The sequence below is a fragment of the Trachemys scripta genome, chromosome 24, assembly GCF_013100865.1.
Source record: "Trachemys scripta elegans isolate TJP31775 chromosome 24, CAS_Tse_1.0, whole genome shotgun sequence".
In the NCBI taxonomy this organism is placed as follows: Eukaryota; Metazoa; Chordata; order Testudines; family Emydidae; genus Trachemys; species Trachemys scripta.
In genome coordinates this window covers 6,242,007-6,261,790 of record NC_048321.1, presented here as the reverse complement: position 1 = coordinate 6,261,790, position 19,784 = coordinate 6,242,007, and the positions used below count along the sequence as shown (strand labels likewise).

The 19,784-nt window shown below is 47.8% G+C and overlaps 1 protein-coding gene across 2 annotated transcripts in view; it reads right to left on the bottom strand.

The window, feature by feature from the left end:
• Positions 1-19,784, bottom strand: part of SNX27 (sorting nexin 27) — a 58,750-nt gene that overhangs the window by 15,778 nt on the left and 23,188 nt on the right. For both annotated transcript variants that reach the window (XM_034756317.1, XM_034756318.1), the window contains exons 2-9: positions 18,416-18,647; positions 12,297-12,489; positions 11,145-11,209; positions 9,052-9,156; positions 7,699-7,777; positions 4,896-5,059; positions 4,191-4,280; positions 461-610 (exon numbers count right to left, since the gene is read on the bottom strand). In XM_034756317.1, coding sequence (XP_034612208.1) covers positions 461-610; positions 4,191-4,280; positions 4,896-5,059; positions 7,699-7,777; positions 9,052-9,156; positions 11,145-11,209; positions 12,297-12,489; positions 18,416-18,647 — 1,078 coding nt within the window. The remainder of the gene's footprint in view (positions 1-460; positions 611-4,190; positions 4,281-4,895; positions 5,060-7,698; positions 7,778-9,051; positions 9,157-11,144; positions 11,210-12,296; positions 12,490-18,415; positions 18,648-19,784) is intronic.

The window sequence follows — 19,784 nt, the reverse complement described above, 5'->3', positions numbered from 1 at the left end:
GGGACAAGGAACAGGGAGGCTTAGGTAGGGGGGGGGGTTCTGGAGGGCAGTTAGGAGCAGGGGTCCCAGGAGGGGGCAGTCAGGGGACAGGGAGCAGAGGGTTTTAGATGGGTCAGGAGTTCTGGGGGGGGCTGTGAGGGGGTGGGGGTGTGGATAAGGATTGGGGCAGTCAGGGGACAGGTAGGGGGTAGGGTCCTAGGGGGCCAGTTAGGATGTGGGGAAGGTCTCAGGAGGAGGCAGTCAGGGGACAAGAGGCAGGGAGGCTTAGGGAGGGGATGGAGTCCTGGGGGGCAGTCAGGGGACAAGGAGTGGGGGGGAGGGTTGGGGGTTCTGAGGGGGCAGGAAGTGGGAGGGAGTGGAAGGGGCAGGGGCGGGGCTAGGACAGGACGGGGGCGGGGCTGGGGCGGGGCTCCTCCTGTCCTCTTTTTTGATTGTTGAAATATGGTAACCCTAAGTTTACCTCTAGCTGACCCTCCTCTGTGCAGGCGTGGAGTTTAAAGTGCTTGATGCTGATGGCTGTGATCACATGACCCTTTCGCCGGGAGTCACAGGAGCAGTGGGGGAAGATGATCTCATTGTAACCCTCACATGTCCGCAGCATGTTTAAATACTGGAGAAAAGCAAGAAAGGGATGTGCTGGCAGCAACAATTCCCCCATCACCCCAACCCTCTGCAATCCCCTCAGTGTCCAGCAGCCCCTCACTGCAATCCCAGCTGGGAGACACATCCCTGCTCTTAACCATATGCATATCACCACATTCAGTCCACTGCCAGAAATTTGGCTGAGGTTTGCACGGGCTGAGTTCCTGCAGCCTCGAGCACCGACTAATTCCATAAATGCTTTATAAAAAGCTGGCTCGGCTGGTATCACTAGATACCACGGCTCTGAGCATCCTGGAAATCCTCGGGATTTTTTTTTTTAAACAAATGATCAAGCCCTCAGTCTGAGCTCACCCTGAGTGTGGATCTCATTAAAACCATCTTCATTTAGCGCAAATTGCTGCTTATGCTGTCATGTTCCCAAAAATCGCTTGCTGAGTTTTACCTGACTCTGTCATCCGTCAGGGATGCCTAGTCATACAGAGCTTAAAACCAACATACTGTGTGCAAGTATTGCTGAAGGCCTGGAACCAACTCAAAACAGAAACCAGGGACTTGGGGCCTAGAATGGGAGGGAGGGAAAGTTACAACAGGGTGAATTGAGGCCAGGGCATTAGCCTGGACTTTCAGACCTAATGCTGAATCTCCTAGTCATGGGCTCAAAAATCACATAGTTAAAGACACTGTCAAGTAGATTCAGGCTCGCCAGCCAAGGTTTGCGTTAAAGGATTTTAACAAAAACTATTATGGAAATATTTACAAGGGACTTCTTCTCTTATTTAAATTAACGCTTTTTAAAAAGTGTAATAATTCGCCTGCAGTGCTGGGAACCCAAACAAAGCAGCCTTGAGACAGAATGGGAAACTGACCTAGCGAATTTCAGTGAAAGCTCAGGGAGATGCAAGCAGTAATCAGTTAGATTTCAGAGCATCAATTACATGTTAAATAGCCCTTCTGAACTTCAAAGCACTTTCTAAACACAGCACCTCACCGAGGCCAGGTTTACACTTAAAACTTTTGCAGTATAAAAATACTGGTTAGAGGAGCAATTATTTTTATCCTGGCCTAAGCCCTAGCGTATATGTAGCTACAGCAGGAGGGGAAAGTGCTTTTACTGGTCTCAGTTATTTTGTTCGGGGAACTGGTATAAACCTGCATAAGCTGCATCCACTGGGGGGCTGCCAATATAGCTATGCCAGCACACTTTTTCTAGTGTAGACTAGGTTATAGTGTAAGTTGTCACATCCCCATTTTACAGATGGGGAAAACAAAGAACATTTCAAGTGACTTCACCAAGGGCACAGAGGGAGTCAGTGACGAAGCTGGGAAAAGAACCCAGTAGTCCTGTATTCCAAATATGAACCTTAATTTCTCCCCCTAGCTTTATGATTTAAAGTGTTTTATGTAAGGTTTTGGGGACAAGAGCCATGTCTTCCAGTGAGTTTGAACAGCTCCGTGCACAAGATTGCTCCAACCACAACTGGGACCTGTAGACTCTATTGCAAAAGGAATAGTTATTAGCACAGGTGAAGAGTTCCAATTATATTATCTTGACCTTGGCCCTTTAACGCTATTTATGATGTTTGCAGTAGTTGAAAAGCCAGTGATGAACCAGCTGGTAAAGGAATGAAGGGGCTCCAGGCTTACTGGAGTGTCTCTCCAGCTCAGCGGTGAAGCAGGCAGGGGGAGGGGGATGTTTAGTATTCGCTGTGGTAAGCAAATACACGGATTAGGGAGTGATTAGAATGCAACTCTTGGCTTAAGGCACCACAGCCTCTCAGGTGACCTGGAGCTCCACACAGAGACTTTCAAGCTCCTCCTGCAATGATCTGTGACAGCTGTTACCGGCAAAAAGGGTCAACAGGGCTCCCACTAGTACATGGGCGGCGGGTGGAATCCCTCTCTGGGGAGGCTAGCCCCCAGTCTGCCCCTTCTGCCCATGCCCTCCCCCCGGCCTGAGCCCCGAGACCCCCTGCCCCCTCCCGGCCGCAGGAGCCCTGAGCCTCGCCCCGCCCAGAGGAGCTCCAGGCTGGCCGAAGCCCTGAGCCTCCCCATCCCTCTCCAACCGCCGGGAGGAGCCCCGGGCCAGCCGCAGCCCAGAGCGCTCCCCCACAGCCACCCAGAGGAGCCCCTGCTGGGCTGGCCAAAGCCCCAAGCGTAGGAGCCCCGCAGGACTGGCCGAAGCCCCAAGACTCCCCCTCCCCCCTTCACCTGCCCAGAGGAGCACCCCCTCCCCGAGTGTAGGAGCCCCGGCTGGGGCGGCCGAAGCCCCAAGCCGAGCCTCCCCCTGCCCGGACCCAAACCGCCCACCATCTGTAGAAGATGCCTTTGATATGCTCCATGCAGGTTCCGGGGCAGCTGAGGAGGAGGTATGTGCCTCTTCAGGCGCCCCGGAACCTGCATTGGGCATAATAAAGCAAAAACTTCACCACCAAACCCTGCAACTGGAGGTCCGGCAGCGCCGGGGGAGGCAACGCCTCCCTGGCCTATTATACCCACCACCCATGAGTCTGAGGTACAGTAAGAGCTGGCAAAGACTAACTGGGAGAGGATTTCAAACTGGGAGGTCATTGGCACCAGAGACCAGCAACCTACAGGCGGGAACACTGCTAGAGGCTGTGAGCATCCACCAAAGGCGGTCAGGGAAATAAAACCTGTCAGGATGGAGCTCAGAGTCAGAAAGGACAGTGGGAGGCCCCATGCTTATTCAGTCTCAGTGATCCCAGAGCAATTCAGTAAGTTATTCCATGTACAAGCCCTATGAGTCTTCTGACCTTGAAGCTACATCTTCTGCCTCTGACAGCCCCAGCAGCAACAGGGAGGCTAGGAGTGGAGCTCAGCTCACGATGTGGTGACGTGCAAGGCAGGAGAACACCCCAGCTTGCTCGTGCGCAGCCGTGTTGGCACAGACGCAGAAGCCGGAGGTGTGTAAATAAAGTTACACGAGCGCCACAAGCACTAGCTATGCAGACTGCTTGGCGATGGGTTTTATAACCTTCCCCTGAAACGTCTGGTACTGGCCACAGAGAGAGAGGATACGGGATGAGATGCACTACTGGTCAAACAATTCCTGTTCTTAGAACAGATCAGGATGGAAACAGCCCTTTGCTCATCAAATACTAAACAGGCAGAAGAGCTACCATAAAAGGACCCCAACCGAGTGATTTATAAAAAGTCTTTAAGGGCTGTAGATTTACCTGCTCAATGTTTTTTAAACAAGAATTGAGTCCTGCCCCAGTGGTACACACCACGCAAGTAAGGGAGTTTGACTCAACGCAAGGCATGATCTGGCATATGGACATTAGCTCCATACAAACTAACTCACCGAGTGTATTGGGAGTCTCTCTTACCAGTTAGCACCATGATAACCTTGCATGGGGGGACTGGCACAGCAACCTGGCATTCCCTTGTGTATTCAACCAACGCAAGTCAAAATACACCCACAGTGCTCTTCCAAACACAGCTTTCCTTGGAAAGCTTTTATAGCTACATTGCAGACCGGAAAGGCACAATTCAGGGCCAATGCACCTGATTTCATTTGCCAGAGGAAAAACAGCTATTTCCAAGTAATGAGAGAAGAACAAACATACCATGACCATCTTTTTCTGCTCAGATAGCTTCTGTAACTGGTAGGACTTTTCCTCAGCTTTGATGCAACCTTTCTTCACATCATCTACAGCCTACATGAAAAAAGGGGGAAGGAAACCGAGCAAAGTTGAGTCTTCAACCGACGGTTAAGGGATTTCTTCACTGGTCTGAAATGCAGGACTTTCACCTGGCACTTCTACGGGACTGTTGTGTGCTTTACCAATATGAATTCAGTGCACAGCAATGGGTGGGCATACTGGTTTTACAGAGAAGTAAATGAAGGAAAACAGGTGAAGTGACTTACCAAAGACGACAATGGGTCAGTGAGAGCACAGACAAGAACCCAGGAGTCCTAGCATATCTAGTGGCTAGAGCAGGAGACAGGGAGTCTGGACTCCTGAGTTCTGTTTGCTTTTTGAGGGCCTGAGCCAGCGATAAGTAACAGCAGGATCCTGTATTCTGTTTCTGACCCTGCCACGGAGTCACTGGGTGATAGTGGGCAAATCACTCAACCCTCAATTTCCATTTCTTACACAACAGCGATGTACATAGGACAGGGCCTGCCCCGCCCCAAGCTCGTCATGGCACTGGGGCATTCAATGTCTTGGAATTCGGACTAGCTACAGCATCACGAGCGGGAGCCGCTTTAAATGGCTTGTGATAAAGGGAGTTCAGCATTCCGAGGCAAGGAATTCACAGGCACCTACCTGGTGGAAGAAGTAGGTAACTGCGAGGTCATTGTCATTCAGGAGGGCTTCCTCTTCTGTAGTGAAGAGCCATTTCCTGATAGTCAGACAAGTCCCCGGCACTGCCGACGTGTAGTTCTGTACGTAGAGCTTGTGTGGGAATTCATTGGGCGCCAGTTTACGCACTGCAAGATGCATGGGAAGAGCAGGATGAGCTCTTTGGGGGCAAGAACCATCCTTTTGATCCGTATCTGTACAGCGCCTAGCACGATGGGTTGCTGGCCTATGACTGGGGTTCCTAGGTGTTACCGCAACACAAATGAATAACTGTACACCAGGGAAGTTACACTGCTTCAGCTAACACAATGCAAAGCCAAGTGAGTGAGCAGGTCCCATGGAGCAGATGGGATCAAGACCCCAGCTCTGCTTTTTCCAAGATCCTTCCCCCATCTGAATTTTGCCTTCACAATGTCGGAGCTTTACTAGGCTAGTTATTTGCAGGCTCAGGTCAACACACAGGCACCCCAGCTATCAGGAATTTGTATGAAACCAGAATCCACTCGCTTGACCTGCTGTCTGAGGAACGCTGCTCCCCAGGGGTTGTACCTCAAGTCTGTGTGGCAAGCAGCTGTGTAACGCAGGACTTCAGCTGAAAGTAGCCACGCTTGGCGAAGAAAGACTACATTTGTCAGACCGTCACAGTTTGTTTTCACTCTTCGTGACGAGTACAAGGATGTATCCTGCACAAGCCTTAGATTTTGGGTCTCTGGCCTGGGCATTGGGGCATTCAAGCCACTGGAGAAAACAATGCAGGGAAGTCTTGCTTTGGCCTACGGGAGTGAACAAGACGGAATCTAGTGGGGCTACGATTCTTATGATCTATTGTCGAGCACTTCAGAACAGTACAATACATTTTCTCACACACACTGAAGCGGCTTTAAGATTCTCCCAAGCGACAGGAGGATCTCACACACTATCTGGGCAGTCTGCCATCAGAACCAGAACAAAGACTCGTACAGCGGTCAGTGACGAAGGAGCTGCCTTCAGGCTATTCAATATCAGCTCGGGATGGTTGGTACCATAGGCAGCGTGCCTTTGTTGTGAGTTTACTGTATTGAAAAAACACTTTGCTAAACGAGGGAGAAAAACACAGTGTGGGCCAGTATGACCCACCTGAGTGACTTTTCAGCCCCACGTTCAGGTAGGAACACTGTCCTTGCACGATCACAGATGGAGCTCAGTTGTTTGGAGGGAAACTAAATGGAGTGTCAAGTATCAGAGGGGTAGCCGTGTTAGTCTGAACCTGTAAAAAGCAACAGAGGGTCCTGTGGCACCTTTAAGACTAACAGAAGTATTGGGAGCATAAGCTTTCGTGGGTTAGAACCTCACTTCTTCAGATGCAAGATCCCCACATACAGATCTGCCAATGCCCTTGCATCTGAAGAAGTGAGGTTCTTACCCACGAAAGCTTATGCTCCCAGTACTTCTGTTAGTCTTAAAGGTGCCACAGGACCCTCTGTTGCTTTTTAAATGGAGTGTGTACAGTATATACAGAACTGTGAATATTCAGAATGAGTTTTACCAATACACCCGTCATGAAGGTTAACCAGAGCATATACTTTTCAATCGTTTGAGAAGCATGGCGCTCGTAAAAATAAGGAATAACTATTATTAATACCCAGCTCTTATATAGCACCGGTTAGAATCACACAGTGTGAAAACTTCCTGTGTGAAGCTCTGTCAATACACCCCAATTCTGAACTCCAGTATGCCTGACATTCCTATCTGGGCTCCCTACACAGCTCTGCCAATACATTTCAATCCTGTCCTGCAGCACGCTCTTCTAGTCCAGTCCCGGGCTCCCCACACACAGATCTGCCAATGCCCTGGGATCCTGCCCTGTCATCTCAGCGCCAGGTATCTCTGATAAAGTAACTGTCAACTCGGTGGCATTAAGTGGTAATTTTGTGATTGAGGCCGCTTCACAGGAATGACCCACTACACTTTGATGATCCAGGATCAAGATCTGCATGCCAATCTAGTCAGCTGTGTCAGAGATATTTTAGAAGTGCTTTCTTTAAAAAAAAAAATCTAAAAATGCCTCTGCAATCCAAGCCAGACATGTCTTTCAAAGCAAAAGCCAGCGGGAACAGTTTGTACCATCTCAGCCTATATTGCACAATTAGCAACATAACACAAGGATTTAGGGCACGCCTTCAGCTATATAAGAAAGTTGTTAACATACAGATTGTGGGAACAGGGCTAGGAATCAGGACCCCTTGGCTCAAAGCCTAGCACATAAAATCTAATACAGTCACATCTAAGTTACTGGACTTCCTTCTGCTTCAGCAAATCCAGTTTGAAACTAGGTGAAAAACAGAAACGCTGCTGCTGCTGATTGGAAAAAAACACAGATCAAATCAGTATGCTTTACTTAGCTCTAGCTGGCAGGGAGGTGTCATCATCTAACCCCCCCGAGACTCCCACAACCAGGCTCAAATGCCATCAGAGTTCTCAGCCCTTCATCCTCCCAGGCACTATAAAGAGCATCTTAAGCACACTGGAATCCTTAAAACTAAAACACGTTTTTGTTTCTCACAGTTTAGTCTCCTTGAACTGTTTAAAAAAAGGGAAAGTCAAGCATTAGCAGAAGCAAAAACTATCAAACGTCGAGGGCTCCTCATTACCAGAGTCTCCAAGGCCTGGCAGATTTCCCCTGGGGGCTCTGGATTTTGAGAGCAGATAAGAGCGAAATGAGAACGCCAGCAGGCTCTGGTGCTGCAGAACTTTTGCGTGGTTGGGTTGGGAGGATGACGAGACTTACCAAAGGAGTGATTGATCACTTCAAACAAGGCAAAGTAGTTTGCTGTAGTGCTGTCCATCCCTACTTTAGCAGCCACAGCCTAAAGTGCAACCAAAAGGAAAAACGGTGTCAGCAAAATAGTGCTCAGCGCTCCTCCGACCTTCTTCGGGGACAGGGCCAGCCTAGCTTCACGTATGTTATTTCCAAGTCACCGATCCCGGGTATTAGTCACCAAGGAAAGCTTTAACACTATTCCGGTTCAGTCACACATTTTATTTAACTAGGGCTCAGAGTCTCTCGCTCTTTCCTTCTGTAAACTGCTCCAGATTTCAAGCACTGCCACAGCTGACAATTAGGTCATCTTTTCTTCTGGTGCCTCAAGTTTCAGTTCCTAGTACACCAGGCACAGACGCCCTCCCCCCCTTCCCTTAGGAGTTTTTCCAGCAATACTTCAGTCCTGCACGCTGATAACAGAGCCTTGCTTAAGTAGGACCTCGATACAAGCATGCAATTCAACAGACTGTGTCCTAAATGCATTAATATACACAGAGTCTGATTAGACAAGCACAGTTTTTCCCTGCATAAATCTAGAACCCGTGAGATTTTGCTGGCATGCATGTCCTTTGGCTCTGTTACTTATAGCAACACTTTAATTTGTTCAGGTTTCCCCCATTAATTCTCTATGAGCTACCATCCTCAGTTACAGCAGTATTGGCTGCATTTTGTTAACCTACTTTAAATGGATCCCTTGGCGGCAGCACCACATTCTAGGCATACTCACGAAGCTGTAAACCAGTTAAGATCACTATGGTGTGGGATGTTGCAGTGACTTCGATGGGAGTTGAGAGGGGTCAGGACCTCCCCGGGGTCAGGCCTTAAACCTACTAGTCCAACTACACAAGGCTGCTAAATACTAACCCCACGCTCACGATTTCCCCAACGCAGACTGCTCCTATTAAGACTCAAGTCACTGCCCTACTAGACAGCCGCACAAGAATCATATGTTGGGTTTGCAAGCTCTCATTGCCTGCCGACAGCTAACTCTCTGCAGCCACAAAATAGAATTTGTCTAGTGATTAGAGAAATCCTGCTGCAGCTTTTAAAATATTATCACTAAAAATTAACCGAGCGACGACTCTGCCCTTGCAGGAGAAACTGCCAAAGGAAACAGCATTTCACCAAGATGTAAGGTTGGATTTCTCCAGCGCTCTCTCCCCTGTTACGTTCTTGCAGGAATAGTTCCACTGGAACCCACCCACCACGGAGAACAGCAATGGGAAAGGTCTCTCTGTGCATGCAAGGTCTTGCTTCAAGTTTGAGCCACATTCATCTATTTCAGATCGTTAGAAAGTTTCATGCAAATATGCACCTTACCTGATACACCTGGTCTGTAGTGCTGTTCTTTTTGACCCTGACTGTCACTGTTGTTGTGTCCGGTAGTGCTACTCTTAGTTCCACATCTGACACCCCATTGTAATTCTGGAAAAGAGAAAAGAACACGTAATCCATCAGAGTCCTTTCTTCCCATCATGTCACAGAGCATCCAACCAGGAATCACTAGATTAGTAATCTAGGTACTGCAGGAGATACAACAGTCCTAAAGAGGAGTTATTTTACTCCAGAGAAGTGATCTAGAACTCACTCCATGAGTTCAAATTAAGTTGGCTAAGTTTACAAGAAGATTTATTTTTCTAACGGCCAGCCCTGCAAAGTCACGCTGGGGTCTGAGAATTAAAACAGGCTCTTTCTGGTTCACCCATCGCTATTGGTACCTAGTTTATCTGGCCCCCATTATGATGGTATCTGAGCCCTACACAAATAGTAATGCGTTATCCTCACATCTGTGTGAGGTGGGGCAGAACTATTATCTTCCTTATATAGGGAAACTGAGGCACCGAGACATTAAGTGATTTGCCCAAGATGTTACACAGGAAGTCTGTTGTGGAGCAGGGAATTGAACCAGGGTCTCTTAAACCCCAGCCTAGTGCTCCAACCATGGGATCATCATCATCCCTTTCTAAGGGTTCTGTAGACCAATTCTGGCCTGCGTTCATAGATGTAACTGACAAGAAAATTTGGTCCTACAAAAAGAACTTGGTTAACCATTCTGGTTGAGGCTGTGTGAGCCAGAACACACTCCAGCTCCCATTCACTCGAGTCAAAGGTGTCCAGCGTCACTATGAACAAATACAGATTTGCTCAACAGGAAGAGGTCATTTTTACATAGTCACTTTTCAGAATATAACAGCACTTCAAAATGAATCTTCAAGCCTCAGAAACTGATTTCTGATTGCAACAGAGGCAACTTTTGAAAAAAAGGAAGAGGTGAACGCAGCAGCGTCACAAGACAGGAACTTGAGTGAACCATTTCAGGTCACGATTGGATAGGATTTTCCACTTGCCTGAATCAGTGCATTCTAAGTTTGCCAATGAAGGAAAAAACGCTCTTGGATACAGCAACTCTACATACCACAAGAAGTTTGGGGGGGAAAGCCACAGCTAGTGGGAAAACAACAACTCACAATTCCTGCTTTGCAATCATAACGAAATTATTCCGAGATAAAACATTAATGTTTATAACATCTATTGCCTTGGCTGCCAAAGGCTGCAGCATAAAATACGAGTAACGTGCAAATGCAAAGCTCCTCAAGCTACCAGAGGCTACACAGAAGCCAGCAGTGCTGCAAGATGCAACTAACACAAGCAGCCAGCAACAAACCCCATCAATGGATCTTTTATTGGGCCTGCCAAGGGGACATGGTACGAAAGGCAAGGACCCACTATTGAGCGAGTTTGGTTGCTTGTTTGTAGAAATCTGAACTCCAGGAACTGACAAGAACGGCATCAGAGCTGTTCTTCACTGCAGCAATCCCCTGGAATAACTGTATCAATAGCAGACGGATATAACAGAGGCACCTGGCAACCTCTGACAAGTCTTTTGCCCCCATTACGATGGTACCTAGTGGCCAATCACGCAGCTTTCTGGGGTTACAGATACATCAGACTACTACTTTTTTGCCATGATTTTCTTTGTGTAACTGGTCAACAACAGATAGCTAAGGGCAGGTCTTCACTACGGGGGGGGGGTCGATTTAAGATACGCAGAATTCGACCTATCGGAGCCAACTTACCCCGCTGTGAGGACAGTGGCAAAATCGACCTCCGCGGCTCCCCGTCGACGGCGCTTACTCCCACCTCTGCTGGTGGAGTAAGAGCGTCGATTCGGGGATCGATTGTCGCGTCCTGACGAGACAGGATAATTCGATCCCCGAGAGATCGATTTCTACCCGCCGATTCAGGCGGGTAGTGTAGACCTAGCCTAAGCAACCAGGCGACCTGCTCCGTTTGGCCATACTTTACTTAGGGGTTTAGTTTGTTACAATCAACAGTCTGAAGGTAACAGTTATGAAAGGGAAAACACAGCATTGGATTAACACTCTGGCGTAGTCTCCAGCATGCCCGCTCACCTCATCCGATTCCGATAAGAACTCCTGCATGATGTCGCTCTCCCCAATGACTCGTATGGAACATACTGCAGGACAAAGAGAATGCTGCGTTAGTGGATCACACCTGGAAGTGGGCACAAGAGCCTTCCACCCCAGGGGGCTGGTTTGAACGGAGGCTGGGGGAAGGGAAGATAACTTTCAGTCAGTGGTAGGTGGCCGGTGTGAAATGAAGTGGTAACTAAGCCACTGAGGACAGGGTCCACAACGCTAACAGACACTGCTGATTTATTCCGTTCTTGAAAGACTTAACGGGGAGGCCGAGGACTCAATGGGCCATGGAAGGCAGGGCTGAGATATATGAACAACGTGCGGGAGAAGCTTGCTGTGCTAATATCCATGCTGTACCCTCTCTACGCAGAGAATCCTCAGGCTGTCAAACTGGCACCTGCCACAAGCACTTGCGCGCACGGTCCATCTCACCCAGCAATAGCCAATCCCTGCTGCGTCAAGGCAAGCCAAGCACAGGGCTATACCACGGGGTGAATATTCCTTTCTGATCCCCATTTACAACGCCTTGTTCGGCACGTGTGGGGCACGGTCTCTTACTAAGAACACTTACAAGGTCCACAGATAAAGGAGGGGATTTGGATGCGGCGTCGCTACCCAGCATAAGCAACTGAAGCCATAAAAGACTCCAGGCTCTAAGCCACAAAAGCTTAAACAGAGACGCATACCACCCTTTAAAACATACAGCAGTGGCAAGGCCAAGTTACCGCAGTCTGGCTGGGATTCCCTAAGAAAAAGATCTTAAGAACGAGTCTCTCCACAATATCAAGTTGTCCTTATCTCCCTCTCATCCCCACTCCAGCCAGAATGTGTGTGTTTACTGGCAAGTGCCACAACACTATAAATAACGGCCCACCATGCATTAAAAACTAACTATGTTTTGTTGTTGGAAGTGCTCAGTAAGTCAATAACACACACGCCATTATGTCAATGGAAGTTTGGTTTTTCTTGCAGTGTTTCACTTGGAAACTCGAGCCTGGTTTTAAATGAGCCTCTTTCCCTTGCTGGTCGGCTCTACCGCCATCACCGTAAGACCTTTCCCCTGCTTGGAAGCCGACAGCTTGAATGGAGCACTGGGCCTGTGCGTCTGGCTCAGCTGCCCTTTACCTTTCTCTAGATACTCCTCAAGCCCTCGGCGCCTGGCATCCAACTGCTGCTCCGATAAAGAGAAAGGCCATTTCCCCGGCAAGCGCGGAAAGGTGAAATTGGCAAACTCCCGCTTCAGGTTCTGGTGGAGGATGGCAAACTCCCGGTACCGCTTCGAACACAGCTGTCTCCCTGCCATGTAAACATTGTAAACCTAGCAGGATGCAGAGGGAAGAGAAGGACAGGAAAGTTGTCTCGTGCAATAAAAAGCTTCCCAAATGTCAACAGATGCAGTGCTGCCTTCCTGAGTCTGCAGACAGCCTGAAATTAGCTGAGAATTGTGAACTGCCTCAGTCATCTCAATGGGGTGTTGACTTTGAAGCTTCATGATAGGTTAGAAAATTGCTAGCAATTTAAATCATTCGCTACGTCACAGCTGATCGTTTGGTTGGCGAAACACACCAACTAACGATTCCAGGCATTTGACACAGCAATAGACTGGGGTGGGGGCAGTGAAACAGCTGGCATACGAAAAAGGGTTGCTGGAGTTCAAGCTGCCTTTCGCCTACAAAAAAAACTGCACCCTAACCCTCTTTCCAAACGCCCCAACTGTGCACTACCCAGATGCCAGTGTCCAGCTTCCACCCTGACAACTTCTACAATGAAGAAAATGTGAAGGGATCACAAACTGAACGTCAAACAAGAAATACTGCACTGATTAGATCAATTGTTTCCATAGCCAATAACTCCCCACACACACACACCCCCATGCGATGTGTGTACACATACACACACCCACACTTAAAGCTACAGCTGAATTTCCAGTCTGCTGCAGAATTCAGCATCAGAGGGCCCCAGAAATCCAGGGCCTTTGTTGCAATGTTCAGAACATACAAGGCCTTACTTAAAACACAGACATTCCTCCAGAGCCCAAAGACAGCCTCCGATCAAGGATCAGGCTTAGACTCCATGACTGAGTAGAGCCTCTTCTGCTGTCCAGCACTCCCAACTGTGCCGGGGAGAGGGGTTCAAATCTTTTGGAAACACCTTGTTGTCCAATTAGCTTCTGTGCTGCGCACACAGCTCTGATTTCATCCCAAGGTCATTCAGGAAATGGGATGTGGCCTCTGTACCCTGATGGGAATTTGACATCAGAAAGGAAAGGAAAACGATCTAGAGCAAAGGGAGGTTTAGCCAACACATCAGGGCATCTTTCAAAGATCTAACGCATCTACAGATCATGCCTTCACCATTCAGCCAGCCTCCAACTTTAAGGTCAATTAATCCTAAAAAGTACATGTGGCAAGGTCTTTTACAACGAATACTGTTAAGGGGTCCAGAGATAAGCGAGGGATTCAGAATCAGCGTTATCACCCAGACAGCACAACGCAGTGGTGCTCAACCAGGGGTCCAGGCCCCGCTGGAGGGCCGCGAGCAGGTTTGGGGGGGGGGGGGGGGGGGGGAGAGTCTGCCAAGCAGAGCCAGTGTTAGTCTTGCTGGGGCCCAGGGAAGAAAGCTGAAGCCCTGCTGTGCGGGGCTGAAGCCCGAGCCCTGCCACGTGGGGCTGAAGCCGAAGCCTGAGCAACTTAGCTGTGGCATGGGGCCCCAGGGAATTGCCCTACTTCCTAACCCCGGCCCTGGCTTTTATATGCAGAAAAACAGTTGTCGTGGCAAAGGTGGGCCATGGACTTTTTATAGCGGGGAGGGGGAGGAGGTGGGGGGGGGGGCTCAGAAAGAAAAAGGTTGAGAACCCCTGGCATAAAGAACTGAAGCCACACACCAGGTTCTTATCAATTTTGCAGATGTCTTGGCATTGCTAATATGCCCACAGTGATAAAGCGGCACGAACCGATGGGATACTGCCTTAATTAGCTTCATAGGAGGAAAGGAATGTGCTAAAGATATAAACGGGCTTACACCTTTTTGTGGGTGCAAGAGAAATTTGCGCAACAGCAACCATCTTGGCAAAGTCACACATCAACTCCCCTTTGCATCTGCGACACTGAAAGCCCTGGCAGGTCAGAGAAGCGGAGTATTTCAAAAGGCACCACCCTAGACACAAAAGAGAGCCGTCCACAGCTCTTGGAACACCAAAGAATTCCGAGTCCCACTTCGCTTCCAAGATCTGTACAGGGCGTGGTCTGGGAATCTGAATCAATTTGTTTTCAGAATTAGCCATAGGAATAGCTGACCCGTGACCTTCCAAAAAATTAAGATATTTTTTCAAAGCACAACTCTTGCGTTGCTCAAAAGCCTATATTCATTCTTCTGGCATTGCATGACGTGATGCTGGAGAACCCCAGAGGAGGGAGGAAACAAGGAGGCGAGGCCAGTATTGGCTGTCCTCTGTCCAGCTGAGAACTTAAAATGACTAGACAAATGCAATGTAAGTTTGCATTTCATTCCAGCCACATTGCAGGCTTCCTACAGCACGGATACAGCTGCTGCAGCTTCCCTGCAAGATTTCTTCTCTTCACACTAAGACTCATGTTTCTATCTCCCTTTCCCTCTTGTCCTATAACTGGGTACTGAATTTAGCAATCTGCCTGGCTGGGTGCGGAGCCCAGAACCGGAATAGCACAGGGGTGCTACAGGATTGAACTGATATGGGAAACTTGCACACTCCCTGTTCACACTATGTCTGGCCACTGCCCTGAATCCTTTGTTTCCATGAGGATCAAATTTGCTCCATTTAAACGCACACGGTACAAGCCTCACACTAGATTCTGCTTCTTGGTGATGAACCAAGTTCTAGTCCTCGCCTCCCCACAAACACACATGCTTCTGTGTCATGTTCTCCATGGGAAAATGCCTCCATTTTCTATGCTGTAAGGGAAAAAGGAACAAACTGGGAACCAATTCGTCATCTGTCGGCTCCTAACACTCCGAACTGTAACTGCAATGCACACAGACGGGACTGCTCTGGTTCAGCCAAACTTTCAATCTGGGCAGAGCAATTCAAACCCCAGCTGAGTTCACTTTAAAAATTCCTTCACCAGTGCACGATTGCCTTGCATGCCCCTCCACCCCACCCAAAAAGCAGTACCACATCTGACCCTGACATCTCATCTCAAGACCCTCGGCAACTGTACATCCAGTTCTCTGTGATTGAAACAGCAGCTCTCTAACCACTAGAAGGTGAAGGGAAGGTTCTGGGTAAGGTGATAAGATATGGGCAAAACGGAGAAAGAAAACCAGTCTGGGGAGTGAATTGGCCAATGCAGTTTTTACACCATTTCTCCCCCCATCCCAGGCAATGTACTATTAACCAGCTATTAAAGGACCTAGATGTCTGAGTGTTTAAGTACTGGGAACCAATGCTGGGAGAATTTTCACTTTAACACTAATCTATGGGCTAATCCCAGGAGCTGGTGACTGGTAACTGTCCTCTTGACAATAAGTGCCTATTTGAGAGGGGAAGAATATCACACTTGTGGCTGGCTTCTGTCTCTGACAGTCACTTATTGAAAACCAAAGGCCAGATGGAATTTCTTCTTTTTTGCTTTAAGATTCTTCGCTGATTTTTCTCGTGGTTCAAACCTAACAGGTATGGTCTCAAAGCACCGTTTAGCTACGCAAATCACCACTAAGGCTAATGGTGCTGGAGGGCTCTGGCCCCAACGGATGGAGTACAAGACACAGCTCAAGAGGTTTACTACAGAACCATTCAGGGAACATAAAATACAATCAAAGGAGCCAAGTAAAATGGCCTAGATGAGGCCTGGCCAATTAATATCACTGGAACATGCCCAAAATTCCACTTTGGGACCTATAAGCCATTAAAATGAGATTCTCAGGGTAAATTTGCCCTAATCCAGTGCACAGTTTTAGGTCTTTCCCTGTGTTGCTTCTCAGCCATTATTCTGCTTGTAATAGAGGAGCCCTCTCAGCCATGCCCCTGGTGAACACTACAGGAGCGGTGTCCAGGAACATTCACGCCTCCATTTGCTCATGGGAAAACTACTACGACCACGGGTCTCTGCAACGCGGCGTGTCCAAGCTCTCACGCGTGATCTGACAGCGTGGCTCAAAAGTGAGAACGAGTTTGATCTCACATCATGAAAGCATCAGAGTCACTCACACAATTTAGGAGCAATTGGAAGAGTACTCGAAAGCAGCCTGGGACTGGAATGGCAGGTGGGACTGAGGACCAAGATTGAAGTCCATCAGCAGAGCTTGTAGGGATCGCAGAGCTGCAAAAACAGGGCTGCCGGAGACCAAGATTGAGGTGACAGTTGTAGGGTGTGTTACTAGAATTGCAGGGGTGCAGAGGCAAGGATGCATGGGCCCCGGAGTGGGAACAGCAGAAGATGCGGCAGATGAGGACAGATGTGCATTGGCAAAGCTCTGTGGGCTCTGAAGTGCTAACAGAAGTGAAAATGTGTGTCAGTCACGTCTATAGACGCGACTCAGACCCACAAGGAGCTGGTGCCATTTTTACACCGTCACTGTTCTGACTACAAGCAATCTTTAACCGATTCCTCCCTCTTCCGAAGCTCTTGCTGCTCTGTGGATTTGTTGTGAATAAGCCTCAAATCTCCTTTCGGAGCCAGTGGTATGTTCTCAGTTCGAAGCACAGCAAATGTTAGCAACACAAGCTAGATGGAAATACATGCAGCCCAGCTGCCAGCAACAGCCAGCACCAGTCTTTGGGCAGAAACGTGTCTAACAGATTTTTCCCAATTGATTCAAACCAACAGCCATCATCAGTAAGTAAACTTTAACTGCCACCAAGAGAAAAATAAAAGTTTATTCTGTGATCTGCAGCAATTAGATTTTCTTTCAAAACTTAACAATGGAGGGGAAGTGCACACTTTAATCATCCACAACTCAAATTAAGTTTTCCCCTCTCTACATCTCTGGGAGAAGGGAGCCAGATTGGAAACATGCAAAATAGCTCGTGCATTCCATTCCAAGCTGCAGCCAGGCATCCGTGATAAGCCAGAGTCAATAACAAGCCTTAGCGGATGCATCCGCTTAGGCAGCAGTTTCAAGACAGACGATGTTATTTGAAAGAATGAGCGCCAGCTCCCACAGTGAAGGCAGCCGGGCAGGGTCTTCCACCCGGGAGGAAGGTGGTGCTTTCTACAGCTGATCCCTAACTAACGAGAACAGAAAGGGAAAGGAATACAGACACACACAATCCTAACGTTTGTTATAGCACAGAGGTTGCACACTTAGCCTGCTTATCAGGAGTGCTCAACATGCAAACAGCTCCCACTGAATTAAGTGGGAGTGGCAGATGCTCAGCAGCTGTGAAAATCAGGCCACCGTAACACCTGTATGTGAAATCTTTGGCCACCTCCCTGAAGATTAGTGAAGGATCACTCATTACACACAGCACATTCTCAGGAAAGGCAGCAGAGTGAAACCGACACAATCACTCCAATTTCATTCTGCTGCGTGGGAAGCTGCAGGGACACAAGCATGAGAGGAGAGTTTTTCTTAAATGATCATACTCCTTAGGTATCTATCACAGGTATTCTAGGCACTTAATATAAAACAGGATATAGACGCATATATGAGCTAACTGATGGTACTGAATAGAAAGTGTCAACCAAAGGCCATTTGTCAAGGTCACCCTCTGGGACCCACTGCTCAGAGCTACCCTACTTGTATGAACTGGTTGAAAACTGACAGATAACCCAGTTCAGAAAAAGAGTAAGTATCCCAACAGGAACGTGTTGGCATAAAAAAACCACCATCATAATGGGCACTAATTGGCTTCCTTGCTGGCAGACTCCGCAGAGAAGCCAAGGGACTGAATGAACCATGGAGGCCAAGGTCATCTCAGCCCTAGAGGAGGTTCCTCTGTTATGATGATTTTGGGAGGCTGGGAGGGACCCATGTACAGAGGAAAGCTTACAATACTGCTGCCCTATGAATCAGAGGCCTTCCTACATGGGACTGTTAATCACCTTTTACATGCACTAAAATTAAAGGAAATAATGGGAGTTGCAGTTCCAAGATAGGGTCAGTATTACAGCCTCTTTGGGGTTGAGGGAGAGGATCTGGCAACCAGAATCCAGGGATCAAATTAAAAACCAGGCCTCTCGGAAAACTCTGACAGCTTAGGACCTGATCAGCAGGAAAACAAACCAATTCTGGACTCCACAAGGCATGCTCAAGCCAATACTAACCACAAACTTCTCGCCGTTCTGCTCCACGTGTTTGTATGTGGGGATGGAGATGGGCACAGCTTGCTTTTCGGTGTAGTCATAGAACGACTGCCCCAAAGAGTCGTCGCCGGGGTCGAGGTTATCAGCCTCATGGGGCGGAACGGATAACACTGTCAGTATTAACTCCTTCTCTCCTGCTCGAATCAGGTCCACCACCTGCTTGTGCGTTGCCCCTTCTACATTCACACCATTCCTGGGAAGGGAAAAAACAATAAGGCCATAAACAAGGCAGATGTGCCGAAGGATCAGCCCCAGAAAGTGTGAAAACAATGTGGTGCTTCTTATTTACTCCCTTTACAACACTATTAGCTGAAGCTGCCTCATATCACGTAGTTTGACATCCAATGTCCCTTCAGTGACTTCCACCACTCACGAATTTGAGCCAATATCTATTTAGCTCCCAAATGTAGGTTTTGCAAAAAATAAAATAAATAAGAACCCGCTTGATGAATGGCACTGATTTCAATTTTATGGCGGCGGAAATAGGATTTGCGATTTAACACTTCACTTGCAGTGCTGGGAAGCCAAACACTACCTGTGGCATATGCCAATCCAAGAGAACTGAATAGATTGGATCAGTAGAGATGGATGACATTTTCTCAGCAAATAGTAAATTTGCCCAAAAGTCCATTTTTCAGGGCACCCAAAACTATTTGCAAATTCAGCTAACAGATTCCGCTGGAAATTCTTTTTTTTAAGAAGTATCTTTCCAAAATCAAAAGTTGTATTTCACTTAGAAATTTTTCTAATTTTTTTCTAAAAAACAAAAGAAAAGGGGGAACCTCAATCCTCCCAAATGACCCAAAAAGCAAAAATACCAAAAACATTTTGCTTTGGGTTTTAATTTTTTTCATTTTGGGGCAAAAAACACAAAAAAATCAGTTATGGGTTGAACCAAACCAATTCCCCCCCAAACACACACACGCTTTTCAGTTTGGCCCCCGGATAGAAAAATCAAATTAGTCGCTCAGCTCTACTGACCAGTTTAGTTTCACTCGCCAACCTGTGAAGTCCAAAAAGTAAAAGATTCATTGATGGTAAAAAGCCCATTTGATTTTAATCCATGATCAGTTTTTGATACTACAGTATCTTAAATAATGCAGTTGAGGCTTTTTTTAATACAAGTATGCTCTCCGTAATTTTCAAAATAGGTTTTACATATGAGAACTACAATTCTTCACCTTCCCAAAATGCTCGTTGCTAAATAGGTCCCTGGAAGATGAACTCTTTGCTTTCAACTTCAAGCACAAATCTAAGGAGATCCAAGATTAAGGAAGCAAAGCTTTATAATGAATAATGTGCATTGTTCCCATCCGGCAAGGGAAGGTTG